Source organism: Montipora capricornis, chromosome 14, assembly GCF_036669925.1.
Source record: "Montipora capricornis isolate CH-2021 chromosome 14, ASM3666992v2, whole genome shotgun sequence".
NCBI lineage: Eukaryota > Metazoa > Cnidaria > Anthozoa > Scleractinia > Acroporidae > Montipora > Montipora capricornis.
This window is the reverse complement of record NC_090896.1, coordinates 15,371,607-15,384,258: the sequence shown is the minus strand read 5'-3', so window position 1 is coordinate 15,384,258 and position 12,652 is coordinate 15,371,607. Positions and strand designations below refer to the sequence as shown.

General features: G+C 40.6%; 2 protein-coding genes across 2 annotated transcripts in view; one reads left to right on the top strand and one right to left on the bottom strand.

Moving 5' to 3' along the window:
- LOC138032153 (transducin beta-like protein 3) overlaps window positions 1–204 on the top strand; it is a 41,967-nt gene extending 41,763 nt beyond the window's left edge. The window contains exon 29 of the mRNA XM_068879760.1: window positions 1–204. This exon is cut by the window's left edge and continues 31 nt beyond it. Within this exon, the coding sequence (XP_068735861.1) occupies window positions 1–80 (80 nt within the window). The 3' untranslated portion in view covers window positions 81–204.
- Window positions 205–3,602: 3,398 nt separating this feature from the next.
- On the bottom strand, window positions 3,603–12,420 carry LOC138032159 (uncharacterized). Its single transcript, XM_068879764.1, has 5 exons — window positions 12,353–12,420; window positions 9,360–9,398; window positions 8,653–8,732; window positions 4,642–5,286; window positions 3,603–3,927 (listed from the first exon to the last, which is right to left on the bottom strand). The coding sequence occupies exons 3-5, from the start codon at window positions 8,714–8,716 to the stop codon at window positions 3,707–3,709; spliced, it is 930 nt and encodes a 309-aa protein (XP_068735865.1). The 5' UTR covers window positions 8,717–8,732; window positions 9,360–9,398; window positions 12,353–12,420; the 3' UTR covers window positions 3,603–3,706.
- Window positions 12,421–12,652: the final 232 nt, after the last annotated feature.

Genomic DNA, 12,652 nt, shown 5'->3' with positions numbered 1-12,652 from the left:
ACAAGATACTTAAAGCGAAGATACGAACTGGCTCGGGCAAAGTAAAAGACAAAATAAGAAGGAAAACAAGAACGGCTTGACATTACGTTTGCACGAAAGCGTTCTTTCGCACGAGAATAAATGAAGTGGAAGCTGCGATGAGCATCAGATGCCACGGGCAAGGTTCACTGAAACACTGGACATATTAAAGTGAATACACGAACATACTCAAGGACTGCTCTCTTGTCTTGAGAGTCTTCTTCTGGTCAATTAAAACCTGATACAAAATTGCTCGAATAAAAAACCACGGGGATATTAGAGAGCTTTAGATTCTAGGACGAGAACGACTACGAGTACGAAATTTTCTCATAGAACAACAGTGAGCGCGCGCTAACCAGCCTCATTTTGGCGGGAAAAACGTGATGCCGTTGTCATTTCAGTACGAGGTTTGGTAAAAATTTCGTGTCAAAACAAGTGAACAATACCGTTGCAGTCTTGGCATTTTTCGGTCAGCAAAAAAGGTCCAGGTAACAGCAACAAAGAGTAAGATATTCGTACAGGCTATAAATGTTTAAAGGATTATCGCTAAAAACTGCCAGTCAAAACTCGTACAGGTTCTCTTCCTCGTCCTAGAATCTAAAGGTCCCTATGACAACGCCGACGACGGCTACGAAAACGCAACGAAACAACAGGCTTAACGAATAAAAACAAAAGCTCTTCACGCCCCGCACGTGCGCTTTCCATTTTGGTACATTTCTACGGGCAAGGTTCATTGAAACACAAACATACTTAAGAACTGCTCTCTTGTCTTGAAGGGCTTCTTCTGGTCAATTAAAACATTGACACAAAATTACTCAAGTAAAACCACGTGGATATTAGAGAACTTAAAGGGGCACTGTCTTGCTAAATTTGATGTTTTTAGGTGAAAACTGGGGAAAAAAAATCGAAATTAGTGCTTAAGCTCACACGTACAACATTCTTGACAACCCACCGAGAAGATATGAAATGTATTTATGGCACAACAGCGTTTAGATATAATTCGAAGCTCAAAATTTTGCCAGTCAGGTGTCAAGCAAACACGCTTTCAAAATCTGAAGGAAAAAGGGAAGTGAATTTTTTGATCATAGTAGCACTTTAAAAAAAATGACAGTTTTTTGATGTTCCGGGATGTTGCGTAATGTTCCATGTTCCTCATTTCCTTCACAACCCTGCATTTTTCAAAACTTTGAATGTACGACACAACGTTGGTCAACATTTATGGCCAAGGGAAAGGCTTCGAGGCATGAAATGATCCGTCGATAGATTTTAAAGCACGATTTTTCTAACCATACTCGATTGTTTTTTTTCTTTTTGTTGTTCTTTATTATTTTGGGTGTTCCGTGATGTTCCGGTGTTCCTGCTTTTAGCACATACCTTTGGTAATTTTTGCACCTAATCAATTTGCTATTTATTCTTATAGCTTTCGTTCGTTTGAACATAGTTAATAGTCTATAGTCTCCTCTACTAAGTATGGTTTGAAATGTCATCTGCGTAAAGATTGTCAAAACGTAGGTCTTGAACCACTTAAGGCCAATATTGAATGAGAGGGTGCGTTTTACGCACCAAAACGCATCGGGTACCTTTTTCCTCAAATATTTTTACAAATGGAGCCCCAAACGTCGACTTGGAAACAAAATGATTACAAATAAGATGAAACAGAATGATCAGCTGGAATGAACACAAACGCGCTGTAGTCTGCTCCACATTTCAGTAATTTGTTGCATTCATCAACTGGACAAGACAGATCGGAGTTTAAAATGGAAGGCCCGATCATGTACTTTAACCCAGCAGCCACTGGAAGCCATGTTGAATCACAGGTAGCCCAAGCTCGATCTATGTGTATCTCCACTGTACTATGTTAATATGCAAGAGTAGAAATATTTAACAATTATCCTGCGAAATTGCTCGGAATATCGCCTGATACTTAGCCGACGAGGCCGTAGGCCGAGTTGGCTAAAATCAGGCGATATTCCGCAAGATTGAGCAGGACAATTGTTTTATTATTCAACTTGTTGATGACAAAGCACAATTTTCTACGTTTATTGGGAAAAAAAGCTGGAAAAACTACCATTTTTCTCCGCGACACACAAAATTTTGTATATTGCAGGATATCTGTTGAGTGTGCATGACAAATAATGAGCGGGCTACAACTATATTTGGACATTGTCACAATGTGTGGAATAATAAAAGGATTTGTATGGGGGACCGGTTTTACTCAAAATTAAAAAAAAAGCTTACCTTGTTTCAGTCTTGTGTGTCTTTGACTCTGGTAAGGTTTCTTGGTCAATTAAGTGCGATTTAGGTGGTTTTTGGTTCCTCTTCTTTTCCCTCTATATATTCTTTCCCAAGGTTGGGCACCGAGACGAAGCTGCCGAAAGAGATCACCAAAGGAAAAGGGCCATAAATTCGCTCCCAAGGCTTCGATGGCCTCGAAATTCCACGTAGATCACTGACGATACCTCCGCTACTCATTCGCCTTCTTCATTCGAGCCGCTTGTACACTGAGAATGAACTAAGGGCCGCCAAACTCTGCAAACATTTGCTTCGAAAGGCATCGAATTTGGCTTTATTCACCACCCGAAAACCCGGGTTACCTAAAAGAACGCCTACCGACACGGGATAAGACTCACGATTGGTCACCATAGTGCCCATTGACCAATCGAGGGTCTTTATTTATACAGCGATATATACAAAAAACGTTGCTCCATATCACTTTACCATACTAACGATTAAAAATCAACCTAAATTTAAGATATAATCGTATATATGAAACGAAAACAGTCAATGTCTGTATAAAGTTCCAAAATGTTAAGTCTTCAAGCGAGATTTCAAAACGGGAACAGACGGACCAGTATCACTCCATAACCGAGGCACAGAAGCTGAAAAGGCTGTTACCATACGTTTTCCACCGAGTTTTCAACAGGGCGTAAGGGGGGGGGTTTCATTTTCATTTTATTTAGTCCAAGATTGTAGGCTATTCGCAGTATATGATAGTCCTAAGCAGGAGCCCATGAGTGTCTATCTCCACCATTGGGTTCGTACGCCAGCAAGGAAGTAGACGCGCTAATTTTGGAACCACATTTCACAGGCTATAAAGCATACGCAGGCACATTCATCCACTCAAATGGCTTAGCATGACAGCGATTGAGAGCTCATTATTTATGCCATGTCTTTTTCGCACAAAGAAAAGTGCTATGGTAATTACTTTTCGCGGGAATTTTTAAAAACTAAAAATACCCTGTTCTACTCCTGAGCTGGTGGCCCCGACTATGGGTCGTTCCATTTATTATCCGCACCCCCCCCCCCCCCCAAGGATGGCTGAAATCCGTACCCTCACTTTTTTGTCGGCAGCCTTTGAAAAATGAAATCCGAAGGGTTGACATTTTGTCGGCACCTGTGAAGATGTCCGAGAGGCCCAAACTTTGTCGGCTTCTTTCCAGAAAAAATCCGAAGCCCCCCATTGCAAAAACTCGCCATCCTTAAGGGGGGGTGGGGGGGTGCGGATAAAAGATGGAACGACCCTATAAGATACGGACGCTCCTACTTATGGGCTCCTGTTCTAACATGGAACACAAGCAAACTGCTTTGGTCACCTTTTATTTTATTATCACACAAGGGAGCCATTACAGATGTGAACCGGAAAAGCTTTCATTCTGAAAGACTTCTGTACTGCATCTTTTTTCAGTTATTAATATAGACAGGGACGGTTACCCGCTATATTAACAGTGGCATAATCACTAGTCATAAAAGAAACAAAATGGTAATTGCCCATGTTGGCTATCCGGGGATCGGTTATAAACGCCCCAGCGTTGTCCAATGCCGTGACAGGTGTCGAGCCAGGCTTGTGAGACCAAAAACCGTTTTGGTCCAAACGATACAAATGGAAATCCCCCAGTCGTTGCGGTGTTCCTACAAAACGAAGGAAAAGAGTATACACTTCGGCACTTAATTCAAAACATATTTCAAATTTCTTACGCCGACCTGCAGACCCTTGCAATCTTGTAACAGAGGCCTGTTCAAAAGTTCCAATGGATACTATTTTCAAAATTGTAAGTTCATTAAAAGTTGAGGCCAAGTCGGAGACAGATCAATCAAATAAGTATTCAGACAGTGATGCAAGTTCAAGGTTGTTTGTGCTACCATGAAGATGAAATTTAAAAATCGGAAAATTACAGGCTTTGTATAGCTTTAAGGGTGCCATCTGTAAATTAGAGACGTGTACAGAATATTGGTCACTTTTTACCGCTAACCAATAAACCACTGGTCACTAACGCAACGAAACGAAACAATATTTCGTATATAAACCTTTTAAGATTGACGCGATCTCTGCGGTGATGGGGTCCATTTCTTGCTATTACACAATTGATCCACTTGTAAACTATGGCCTTATCCTTTTTGAACTTCCTAACGGTTTTTAGATCATTAGCAAGGAAACATAGCCTAGGGAATTTTTAGGCGGCAGTATTCTCCGTCCAAGTATCGATAGTCTTTGCTTCAACTATACGAGCGTTGGAGGGCATTGCTAGGATAACCACTAAAAGTTTCATTGGCGATATTCTGTTTTTGTTTCTTGCCTGGAACGTGTAAATGTAACGTGGGAATGGGGAGAATTCTTCTTCATACCTGGATCGACAGCAAGCGCCACCAGGTGTCTAGTGCCTGCGGGTGCCGGCGGGACGGGATCAGCTGCACCAGGCTGGGGGTAGAGAGCGATCAGGCCATCACTCACTGCGGCCTGCTGCACGCTTGCACCATTCATTTGACCAAAGAGTTGTCCAGTGCCGAATCCGGGCTGTGCGAAGTTATCTGTGATGAGGGTGTTTGCGTAGTTGTAACAGTTGTTGCACATCTGCGTTCGTAAATGTCCAGTCCACATTAAAAAACATGGCTCATAACGTTTAACGCGTTTAGGGCCCCTTGCCGGTGAAGCTGGTGCGTTAGTAGAAGCTTTGACTTTACCTGAATCAATCTCTTTTTGCACATCGTAAATGGAACCACGTGGCAATACGCCTTTGGGTATGCTCTTTAGCAACAACAGTTGTAACTTTCTCGTCTCAGGTCCGACGATTAGGACTACATTCGTCATGCTTCCTACCAAAAAACCCTTGTAGCCAAGTCTCGGAGGCATCTTTCTGGCACTATACGTGGTTTTTAGCGCGTCTAACGACTGCTTTATCGGCCCGTAACTGATGTCTTTTGGTTGTAACGTCCACGTAGGATCGGATCTTCCAGAAAACATCGCCAAAGTAACATTTAGGCCTCCTGTAACTGAAACAAAAATAAAAAGAGTCACAGAGTCCCACTCTGGGCGAAACTACAAAAGTCTTTCCTTCAAATATTAACGGAAAAAAGAATTTAACAGTCCGACTTCAGTTTCGACACGCAGCTGATATTAAGTGAAAGAAACGCAATTTTATTTTCATCAGGAATGGAGCCCACGTTTCCTGAATAACTCACGAGCGTAATAATACCCATACATCACACCACAGAAGCAACCAAGGACAAAACTTAGAGGGAATGAGGAGCCAAAGCAGTCAATTTTCTCTACGTATTTATGTGATATACTCGAGTTTCCGTATCGCCAACTTTTGACTTTTTATATGGTCAACAATTCGCTTTTTATGTGGTCAGCTGGACTACTCATATGGTCTACGTTTGACTTCTAAAAGGTCAACTGAGTTCCATCAATGCACTGCGCTCAAACTCTCACAGAGATGGCCGCTAGCACCTATATGCTTACCTTCTGTGTCCTTAAAGAATCAGATTTATGGCTCCCAAAACCCCGCAAGGGAAAAAATGTTTTTTTTTTTTAATTCTTCGGCAAGTTAAAGTTATTGCTTTCGAAAATAGCCTTATTTGAAGAAGCAGAAAAGATGCAATAGCTTTGGACGAGGTTGAACAGCCTTTTGATAGCTCGGTGACTACGTATACTGCAGAGACCGTTCGGTTCCTCATCCCAGATACCGAGAATGACAACAATCCTGTTGTTGCGACTTCATTCCTAAATCTGGCTCTTACTAAAGTCAGAAACTTAAAGGGGCTAGGTCACGCTATTTTAGGCAATTTTGTTTAATTTTGTTAATTATGAGCTCTAAACGTCAAATTGGCAGAGCAAGAGTCGTTCATTTGCAAAATCACGGCCACATAACAACAGCTTTGTAAATGACATTTTGATTATAGACTGATATAAATTTGAAAAAAGGTGGGCCCACGTTTTTCAATAATTTTACCCAAATTCAATCCATTTCAATCCTCTCCAGTTTTGACCATCCACATCCCTTTTTGGCCTTCCTGTGTTTTGTTAGAGTTCTTTTATAGTTTTGAACAGTTATTTTGATATTTTAGTGAATTATACGACCATTCGATCAGTGCTGAAATTGCCTAAAGTTGCGTGACCTAGCCCCTTTAAGCGATCAACTACGGCAATATAAAGACGTAATGTCAGTTTTTACTGGCGAAAGGGCGTTTAGCAGCCCAACTGAAACAAGCTATTGCATCTTTTCTGTTTGCTTTCCCATCACGTGCGTTGAAAGCTAGAAATCGCCTGGAAAGCTCTGCTGCAATCGTCCTCGATATTGAGCATGGGGTAGAGGTACTCAAGGCGCTGTTAGATACCGTTCCTGCTGCTATATATTTTGAATATCGTTACTCTGGAGGTTTGAAATCGGCCTCAAGAGCACTTAGCTATGGCACACGCTGAACAGATGCGCTGCCCGTCTTCAGAGCTAGCGGCCATCTTTGTGTGAGTCTGACCGAAGTGCATTGGTGGAACTTATTATAGTAATTCAAAGGTTGGCCATCATAAGTCAAGTTGACCCTGATTTAAAAAGTCAAAAGTAGACCATATAAATAGTCCAGTTGACCATATATAAAGCGAGCAGTTGACCATATTGAAAGTGAGTGGTTGACCGTATAAGAATTTAAGTCCGTCATATAAAAAGTAAACTTCACCATATAAAAAGTTGAAGGGACCATAAAGACAGATACGGAACATTGACAGGTTCGGCACCCCATACCCCCTCCCTCTAAAACGCTTGATAATAAATTTTCGAGATAGTTCGTATACAGTGTCACCTTTTTCTGTTATGCTTACGGAATTACCAAAACTACACGGCATCAGAAATCTATAGCCCAGAGGTCTCAATCAGTCTTACTGGGCCTTGGCCTTGATATTTGAAGCTGACTTAGGCCGGTCTTACTTTGCCATTGAAATGGCGTTCATCTCGTACAATTTCAATCTGTCCTTCCAGCGAAAAAAAGCAAAATGCAACTGCATGCTTCATCGTGAAAATCACGCGAGGCTCAAGACTGACGAGGCTTGATGTGTGTCGTGACTGGTGAATGTAAATGCACTCTATACCAATTCATTATAATTTAAAATAAATTTAGGGGTATAGAATGACAAATTCGAGACTGAGAGACCACGGAACTCTCTTTTTAAAACCCACAATCGAGACTATAGTGGTTGTAGCAAATCCGAGCCCAGGACTGACACTGCAAATTATCTGACAAAACGAAAACTTGAAGCAGTAGAAGCTATTAGCTTACAACGAAGGAGATATTATAAGTTCTCGTTCACCATGCAGTAGGTTAATGTTTCCTCCAAACAGAAAGAGAGCTTTTAATTTTGCCCTTCGCACTCAATACTAAGGGAAAATTACGGACGCAAGAATGCGAGATTTCGTAGCCTGCGTAGCAAGCGCTTTCGAAGGGGTTTGTAAGCAAAGAAGATCGAAGAACGCGTATTTGCAGGGGCACCCAATGAATCTGTTCCTCACATTATCTGTTCCCCAGAGGAATCTTGCTGGCTGGCAAAAATACCGGTGTTTCGATGAGCTGGCTGGAAAATTTTGTTATTGATAGAGGTTTTGCCTGGGAATTACTGACTTTTTCTAGCATTTCAATGCGAGCTGGCTGTAGAAACTCTGAAGACTGAGGACGACTGAAAAAAAAAAAAAAAAAGAACCCCTTCCCTCTCCCAAACATACGACGGCTGGTCAGAGTGATTGCGCTTGCGGAAAAAACCTGTTTTGTCCCGGTTTTGTCGCTTTTGTTCGGTTGTTTTGGATCGAGGGATTTGAAAGCGCGCGGAATTCCTGGCTGGGAAATAAATTTGATCAGCTGGCTGGGAAACCAACCAATTTTATCTAGCTGGCTGGGAAATTTCTTGTGTGTCTTGCTGGGAAAAAGGAACAGATAGTGTTTTCCCAGCAACACTGAAAAACACCTGAAAATGCCTTAATAACATTTATTTTCATTAACTGGGTTATAATAATACATTTTGCAACAAATTGGTCGTTGGGTGCCCCTGTATTTGAATGTCTTAGCCGCGCGAAAAAGTGGGCGAGAGCACTTTTTTTGCACTCGGCCCCATTTTCGCGCGGCCAAAATATCGAAAATCGCGTTTCTCGCTCTTCTTTGCTCTCAAAACCCCACGGAAGGGCTTGCTTCCAGGCTACAGATATCGAGATTTCGAGACTGCCATAATTCACCATGAGCCCGATATTCGAAGAATTAATGACTCTAAGTTTCAATTTAGAGAACTCGATACTCGGTAGATGTTTTGAAAGACTCGTTTTCGGTATCCCATTCCCTACCCTAAGTTACAACAGAGTTGACATCTACTAGACAAACCTATAACTCCGTCGATGAGGCCAAACTGAAACAAGGCCAAAATCAATGCTGGGAAAGCGAGCATATCTCTGGATTTCCACCTTGAGAAGAATAATGATCAAAAAACGGCAAAACTGTTAGGAATCTTTGTAAGGGAACTTGGGCAAATTCTGATAGGGGAGGGTATCGGCCACTGCTTTATACTAACAAGAGATTTCATTATATCCGCGAGATAGTACGCGCCCTGTTATTCGTTGATTTTGCGAGTAGTATTCTTATTATACCACCCGTCAATCTAAAAGCGAATTCAAGAGGTTGTTCAAGGTTTTCACGAGCGGCTTTTCAGGTCCCTTAGCGAGTGACAACCAAAAAATTCCGTGAAAACATTTCCTTTCCCAACTCGCTTAAACTTAAGCAAGTAGGCAAATTTAATAGAATTCTCATTAAATTTAAGCCACCAAATTAACCAGGTAGTTTAAATGAGTTGGCAATTACTTTCGGCCAATGAGGAGTCGCTTGCAGTTATTCAAATCGGAAATACAACAGGCGTGCTATTTTTATTATTTTTATTATTGTATTGGCACGTGCTCTCTCCTCATTTAATATTACCCATGAAAACACGTATCATTTTAAGTCGCTTAACAAAGTCTGCAAACAAGCCACTTTCAGGGATGTTAAGCGAGACAACAGCTGTCGTGAAAACACGGCCAATATAATAAAATTTTTACCAAACTTGTTTTCCCGGTTCGACCACGCCGATGTAGGGGCTGGGAGGCATAATAAATAAATAAAAAAATAAAAAAATTAATAAATAAATGAATAAATTAAAACTTGGCACTTTCATGTCATCAGAGAAAGTCAGGTGAACAACTTTACTACTGGTCACCAAGAACATGTCTATATTCACATGGATCCAGTGATTGTTCAGTTTGCTTGGTCTGTGCTTTGTTTAACGAGGCAAAATACAAAAGCAAACCTAAATCTAAGTTTTGTTTTCATTTTGACTGCAAAATAGCAATGAGGTTGTTTGGAAACAACTTTTAGTGACAACGCCACGCGTGGTGAGGTCGGTTCCTGCAAAGGAAGTAACCTTTGACCTTTGTTAGAATTAATTGCACAATCTCCCCCACAATCCGGCTCATTGCCAAAGCAAAACTTCGCATCCCGTCAAACAAACCGAGGACCAGACAAAAATTGCGATTGATTGACAACTTTAAAATCAGTTAAATATTATAGCCTTCCTATGTGACGTGACCGGAGCCGGCAGTAAAACGAGCCTTCGATTGAGAGGGACGGTTAGTTTCACAAGCCAAGGGTTTAGTTCACGAAGTCATTCTAGGCTAAGAGTTGTCCCAGGTATTGTTGTGCCGCTGTGAAAGCCTCCTGTGATCATGTACAATCAATATTTGAAACATATCTGACAACGTCACTAAAGTTCACAAGGTAACCAACTTCCTTGATTTGTCTATCAGTAACAATGTTATGTCTACTCCTCCAAAATGTCTACGTATTCTTTTATCTATCAGCTATGATCATAGACCTTTCAAAATAAAGAGGAAAAAAAATTTCTCCCATTGTCTAATGAGTGGCTAAAACATATTGTTTTACAAATGCAATTCGCCTTTTTCCACTTCTCCCATGGTACAGTTTCTTTGCCCCTCCCAAATTTTTGCATAACCTTTGTTTTCAATTTCTTTGTAAGTCCCAAGAGAAATTAAAAACAATGATTATGCAAACGTTTGGGGGCAAACAAAGTGTAGTATGGGAGAAGTGGAAGTTGTGAATGAATGAGTATCAAAAGCACTCACCTAGTTACAACTGATTTGCGGAGCGTCTGCTGTGCGAAGGGAAACAAAAGGAAAACGTGGGAAGGGAAACAAACGTTCTGGAAACCTTTCTTCACGTACGTCGTAATTTAAAACTCTGAACACCTCTCACCAGTTAACAATGTATATAGGATAAAACTGGTCTTTTCATTAATTATTCAAAGTTGGCTTATCTGGCTGAGCCGGCAGGGACCTTTTTCATAAAGCTTCATAATGGCGGTTCAATAAAATATTCCTTTGTTCTAATGCGTTCAAGCATTTCTAGCCTCGCTGCGGTGCGCAAAAACCAAAATACAATAGAATATTAAACTTGTCGGCATTTATGAAAGTGGTCTATACGTCCCTAACTTATTTGTGAAATAAAGACTTAAATTAACAAAGTGGTCTTGAGATTTTAGTATCTTGCGACAATTTCAATCTGACCAAGCCTTCATCCAAAAGCAAGAGTTTTTGAACACGCTTAAAATATCACATTCTAATTATTGAAAAGGGAACGCAAAGCAATTTCTCACAGCAGGTACCAGAGCACGCCTCTTTTTGCTGGGACAAATTATTCCATAAAAGAGTCCCTCAATAACTGAAACTATTTATCCGTGGCTTACGCAATGAGAATTTGCTCTCTAAAAGTTCGTCAAATTATGTTTCGCGCAGCGCTTACATTGAAGCTACCCCAAATCCTACATCAAATATTAATTATTATAGTTTCTAAAATAAACCAATATTGTTTCATTTGAGCAAATGTAGAAATTATCATTATTCATCGAGTACGCGAGCCGATTGACAGTGCAAATTGCCTTTCATGAGGTCCACTGAAGTCAGCTCAGTTTTAACAAGAAACTATTTCAAACAAGAGGGTCCATGAAGCGTACACTTCCGTCTTTGGTTTTTTAATTTTGTTGTAATATTTAACTGAATATTTACATTTCATCTGTCGGGTCTGGAAGCCTTCTTTGTCGGGTTCCTGAGAAACGTCTCTATTTTGATTGTTCAGTTTGCTTGGTCTGTGCTTTGTTTAACGAGGCAAAATACAAAAGCAAACCTAAATCTAAGTTTTGTTTTCATTTTGACTGCAAAATAGCAATGAGGTTGTTTGGAAACAACTTTTAGTGACAACGCCACGCGTGGTGAGGTCGGTTCCTGCAAAGAAAGTAACCTTTGACCTTTGTTAGAATTAATTGCACAATCTCCCCCACAATCCGGCTCATTGCCAAAGGAAAACTTCGCATCCCGTCAAACAAACCGAGGACCAGACAAAAATTGCGATTGATTGACAACTTTAAAATCAGTTAAATATTATAGCCTTCCTATGTGACGAGACCGGAGCCGGCAGTAAAACGAGCCTTCGATTGAGAGGGACGGTTAGTTTCACAAGCCAAGGGTTTAGTTCACGAAGTCATTCTAGCCTAAGAGTTGTCCCAGGTATTGTTGTGCCGCTGTGAAAGCCTCCTGTGATCATAAACAATCAATACTTGAAACATATCTGACAACGTCACTAAAGTTCACAAGGTAACCAACTTCCTTGATTTGTCTATCAGTAATAATGGAGCATTCAAATGTTCATGTCAAGTTATGTCTACTTCTCCAAAATTTCTACGTATTCTTTTATCTAGCAGCTATGATCATAGACCTTTCAAAATGAAGAGAAAAAAAATTTCCTCCCATTGTCTAATGAGTGGCTAAAACATATTGTTTTACAAATGCCATTCGCCTTTTTCCACTTCTCCCATGGTACAGTTTGTTTGCCCCTCCCAAATTTTTGCATAACCTTTGTTTTCAATTTCTTTGTAAGTCCCAAGAGAAATTGAAAACAATGATCATGCAAACGTTTGGGGGCAGACAAAGTGTAGTATGGGAGAAGTGGAAGTTGTGAATGAATGAGTATCAAAAGCACTCACCTAAATACAACTGATTTTCGTAGCGTCTGCTGTGGGAAGGGAAACAAACGTTCTGGAAACCTTTCTTGACGTACGTCGCAATTTAAAACTCTGAACTGAACAACCTCTCACCAGTTAATAATGTATATAGGATAAAACTGGTCTTTTCATTTATTATTCAAAGTTGGCTTTATGTGGCTGAGCCGGCAGGGACCTTTTTCATAATGGCGGTTCAATAATGCGTTCAAGCATTTCTAGCCTCGCTGCGATGCGCAAAAACCAAAATACAATAGAATATTAAACTTGTCGGCATTTATGAAA